Source organism: Nanorana parkeri, unplaced genomic scaffold (assembly GCF_000935625.1).
Source record: "Nanorana parkeri isolate BGI_ZX_2015 unplaced genomic scaffold, ASM93562v1 scaffold47, whole genome shotgun sequence".
Classification (NCBI taxonomy): domain Eukaryota; kingdom Metazoa; phylum Chordata; class Amphibia; order Anura; family Dicroglossidae; genus Nanorana; species Nanorana parkeri.
In genome coordinates this window covers 2320693-2325348 of record NW_017306315.1, presented here as the reverse complement: position 1 = coordinate 2325348, position 4656 = coordinate 2320693, and the positions used below count along the sequence as shown (strand labels likewise).

Sequence of the window (4656 nt, the reverse complement as noted above, 5' to 3'; positions counted from 1 at the left end):
ACACGGGGTACTTACATTTTAATGTATTTTTTTACAAAAGTCCAGAAAACACAAAATTATATTTACATATATCATTTACACTCCGGTACTGATATTTATATGTACAGAATTTAAGGCTAGCTGAATTCCAAGATCTTTAAATGGCTAACGCTTGTCTTATATAAAACACCATTATTGTGGCTTCTTCCCCAAAACCTAAAAAAAAAAAAAAATGGACACAAAGAATAACATAATAAAAAGCTGGAATAGTCTACATTTTCTCCTTTTAATTCTGTAAACTTGTAACATGGTTTGCTGTTGAGTAACAATTTATTTTAATTTTATTTCCCCCCCCGAAGGAGACATTTATTAAAACTTATTAAATCTTCCATGCAGCACAGCCAGCCTGGTGACCTGATTTTTCTCCTCTGCATTTAAGCAACAAAGCTTGGTCACCTCTCCACCCCTGTCTGTGATTGGACAGTGAAGAAGCAGTAACGAGACCCAGGTCTGTACATGTAATGAGGCCGGCCGAGGCGGTTGCCTCAGGTGGCATCTAACTGGGGACGGGTTTAGTGGTGGTAGGAAGTGGCAGGGGGGCGGCCATGGTGTCCCAGGTTGTTAAGAGCGGTTAGGAACCTGTGGCGCTCTGTACTGTGCCACCCAGCTCACTGACGTCACTGCTTGCCAGGAGCTGATTGGGGATGCTTTGACTTCCGTCCCACCTAGCTCCTGGCTGGGTGGTAGTAGGAAGTGGCAGGGGGCGGCCATGATGTCCCAGTTTGTTAAGAGCTGTTAGGAACCTGTGGCGCTCTGTGCTGTGCCACCCAGCTCACTGACGTCACCACTTGCCAGATGCTGAGCGGGGATGCTCTGGCTTCTGTCCCACCTAGCTCCTGGCAACCAGTGACGTCAGTAAACTGGGCAGGACTCCTGACAGAGAAGTCCAGTGTCTGCCACCCTTTCTCCCTGCCCTCTTTGAACAAATCAGCCACGCACAACTACCCACTGGCCATTCCCTGACAGCACCGCCCCCCTCGGAACAACATTGCCTTAGGCAGCAATTTTCCTAGACAAGACTGATGATGCCACCACCTTTCTCATTGACCCCATCAGTACATCTCAATGCAGCACACCTGGCTCCTAATGCTGCTGTACAAGGATTACAGGAGACTGATAATAACTCAAATTGAGGTTTAGGACAAGGTCATAGAATTCTCATGTTTTAGCCCCATCAAACCCTATGAAGATGACTTTACCAAAAAAGCAAATTGTGGTTGAAATGAATATTATTCTGTGCCCAAAAATATACAGACAAAAAGCAAAAATAAAAATTGTTTCAAGACTGTACAACATTGCATTTCCAGTGACTAAAAAGAATAAGTTTCATCATACAGGATTTAAGAGCTAATCGGAAGCTAAAATCCCTCTCAGTTGTGCTGGTACCAAAGATAAGACCTGAAAATAAAAATAACTTATAAAAAGGACCGTCTCGTTGAAAAAAATGGAATTTTCTTGATGTCATGAGTGCCAAGTCACATTTGCTAGGAGTCGACCCAACTTTACATACCAAAGAAGACGTATGGGGCAGGAAGTAAGCTCTTAAAGCCTGTTGTGGACATGTTTTGTTTGAAGCCTTTTGCCATCGTTCATTGTCTTATAATACAGCTCGGCCGTTGCAGATTCAAAATGGAAGACAGTAATCCGCATGAAAATTTTACATAGTATGCATTTTTTTTCTGAATCTACATTGCCAGTGCCTTTTTTTGTGTGATGAAGTTCAAAATATCGAAGTAGTTTTGGACTAGAACTGGTAGATCAGACAGATATGTAAAAAGTCGATTTACCACTTGAGTCATTGGAAGTCTGGCTGTTATAGCTGGACTGCATTCAAACATATGGCCTATAGCACTTATATAGGACCTTTGGCTGGTCTTCAGTGGATCTTTGGCTGGTCTTTAGTGGACCCATTCTTTGGCACATAGCATTGAACCTCTTTGGCTCTAAAGTTGAACAATTAATGATGGCGATAGTGGTCTTTGGCTGGTCTTTAGTGGACTTTTGGCTGGTCTTTAGTGGTCCTTTGGCTAGTCTTTAGTGAACCTTTGGATGGTCTTTAATGAACCTTTGGCTGGTCTTTAGTGGACCTTTGGCTGGTCATTAGTGGACCCATTCTTTGGCACATAGCATTGAACCCCTTTGGCTCTAAAGTTGAACAATTAATGATGGCGATAGTGGTCTTTGGCTGGTCTTTAGGTGGACCTTTGGCTGGTCTTTAGGTGGTCCTGTGGTTGGTCTTTAATGGACCTTTGGCTGGTCTTTAGTGGACCTTTGGCTGGTCTTTAGTGGACCCATTCTTTGGCACATAGCATTGAACCTCTTTGGCTCTAAAGTTGAACAACTAATGATGGCGATTACCAGTGTTCTAAGTGTAGGTCCATTGCATTGTTTAAGTTGAGATCATTAACATCTAGGAAATCAGTGTTGAAAATGCTGGGACCAGTAGTAGTAAGGGATCCCAAACCCGTGGCTGAGCTCGGTGGGGTTAGATCCAGCCACTCCATGGTCTCCCAAGGAGATTCTGTAAAGCTTATATGATGGAGGGCAGCGCTTTCCACAGATGAAGGTGACATCTGGGTCTCCATAGGAGACAGAGAAGTTTCTAAGATCTCTCTGGATGGGAGAATATCTTCAGTCACTTTACCTGAAAACCCTTCAATAACACGTTCAAAGTGCACATCGTCATTTCCGATCTTAAGCAGAGGGATTTCAGTGGCTCTGCCGATGGGGCTGTGAGAATTCAGTAAGACTTCAAGGTGGTTGTCATTATTGGAGCAGTTTTCGTAAGGAAGATGAGAACTTGGAGCAGATAGATTTACGTTTCCTGCTGGCACGCCTAGTTGAGTCATCTTCTGCCCACATGACCGCTCATCTTTGGCATTTGCTGGCATTTCTGAAACAAAATAATACATTTATTTTATTTTAATATTTAAAAAACAAAAAACACAAATGATAGTAAATATATTTTTTAAAATGTTACGACGTCTCAAAGTTCAAAAAAAGTTGGAAGTTTCCAGATTGTGTGGTAGCCTTACCTCCACTTTCGATCAGAACATCAAGAAGTTCGTCTATCTGTTGGCTCCTTGTGACTTGCTGTGGAGAGAAAACATTGTAGCGAGGAAAGGGTTTAGTATGATATTTTATTTGTGATGCGTAAAGGTTTTGAAGATTGATAATATAATTACAGTATTCAAGGTTGGGAGAAATATCTGAATTATCTGCGCTTTTTAGGGTAACTTTAAATAATTTAGGATTGTCCAGATTCTCGCAATCCAACTCCATTTATGAGAATATTTATACCTTTTTGGTTTTTTTAGCATTCAGCATATTTTCTATTAAATTAAATATTGAAGCCAAGAGAACGTATCCCATAGAGAACAACTCACAGATGACATCATTGGATTTTATAATGAGAGGCGGAAGATTTTGGATCAGTTATGGGAGATCCCGAGCCAAGAAACATGAGTGCATGTTTGGGTGAATACGTGCCTATCACAGAACGTATAGATACAATGTTTAAGTTCAAATATTTAATCCAACCATGACTTATCAATCATATGATTTCTTCTGAGACAGAAAACATTAGGCACAATGAGCAATGATCTGTGTCGTTTTACCTGTCTTACAGCATCCTCATAGGACGGGAGCTGCTTGGAATCCGATGTGGGTGCGTTAGGGAAAGTCGTACAAGGTAAGGGGAGCTTCTGACCTCCCTGGGGAGATGGTTGTAAAGTGTTCATCTGTAAGAAGATATATAAATTAAATATTTTTTGACGACTATAATACTATGTATGTTTCATGACCTATGTATAATGAGAATTTCCAATCACCATGTTCATGTCAATGGGATTTTTTAAGCTGAACACTGGAATAAGCAAATATTGTCCTCGTACGAGAGTCCTGTGTGTTCTTCTTGAATCCAGGTGAGCTTTGTGTATTTCTTCCAGATCTCTCTCTCCATGTGCAGGGTGACTGGTCTTGCCCCTGCCCCCCTCCTGTAATAAAGACCGGTCACTGCCTCTCTTTCTCCTTGTGCGGGGTGACTGGTCTTGTCACCGTCCCCTTCTGTAATAAAGACCAGTCACTACTGCTGTCTCTTCTTGTGCAGAGTGACTGGTCTTGTCTCCACCCCTCCTGTAATTAAGACCACACTTTGCTGCGCTCTCCTTGTGCAGGGTGGCTGGTCTCATCTCAGCCCCCTCCTGTAATTTTCTGCAGGCAGCCTGTAGTGGGCGGAGCCTTCTGGGCCCCTTCCACAGCGCAACTCTTTGTACAGGCCATGTACAGCACAGTGATGATGTCACCGTTACTTCTAAGAACATATCTGGCTGTGCAGAGGCATTTGGGGCACAAAAAAATGTATTTATATTCTTTGTGACTGTTGAGAAATATATTTTGTATAAAAGTGTTAAACCTTAAAAATGTATTCAAGTCCACTAACCTTTAACAAGTGTGTAAGCTATTTGTGTATCACTCGGCTGTAGATCCTCCAATCATCTCTGAATTGGCGATGACACTGTCCTTCCTTCTGGAGGGGGGCTACTTTTGTTCCCCACGGTCCCTGTGTGTTCTAGAGTAGTCACCGCCGCTCCAAGCTCCAACTCCAACCCCCCCCCC

General features: G+C 42.5%; 1 protein-coding gene across 1 annotated transcript in view; it reads right to left on the bottom strand.

The window, feature by feature from the left end:
- Positions 1 to 2231: 2231 nt before the first annotated feature.
- The window catches only part of MYOCD (myocardin), a 46254-nt gene continuing 43829 nt past the window's right edge, over positions 2232 to 4656 (bottom strand). The window contains exons 9-11 of the mRNA XM_018573430.1: positions 3657 to 3779; positions 3075 to 3132; positions 2232 to 2932 (exon numbers count right to left, since the gene is read on the bottom strand). Coding sequence (XP_018428932.1) covers positions 2394 to 2932; positions 3075 to 3132; positions 3657 to 3779 — 720 coding nt within the window. The 3' untranslated portion in view covers positions 2232 to 2393. The remainder of the gene's footprint in view (positions 2933 to 3074; positions 3133 to 3656; positions 3780 to 4656) is intronic.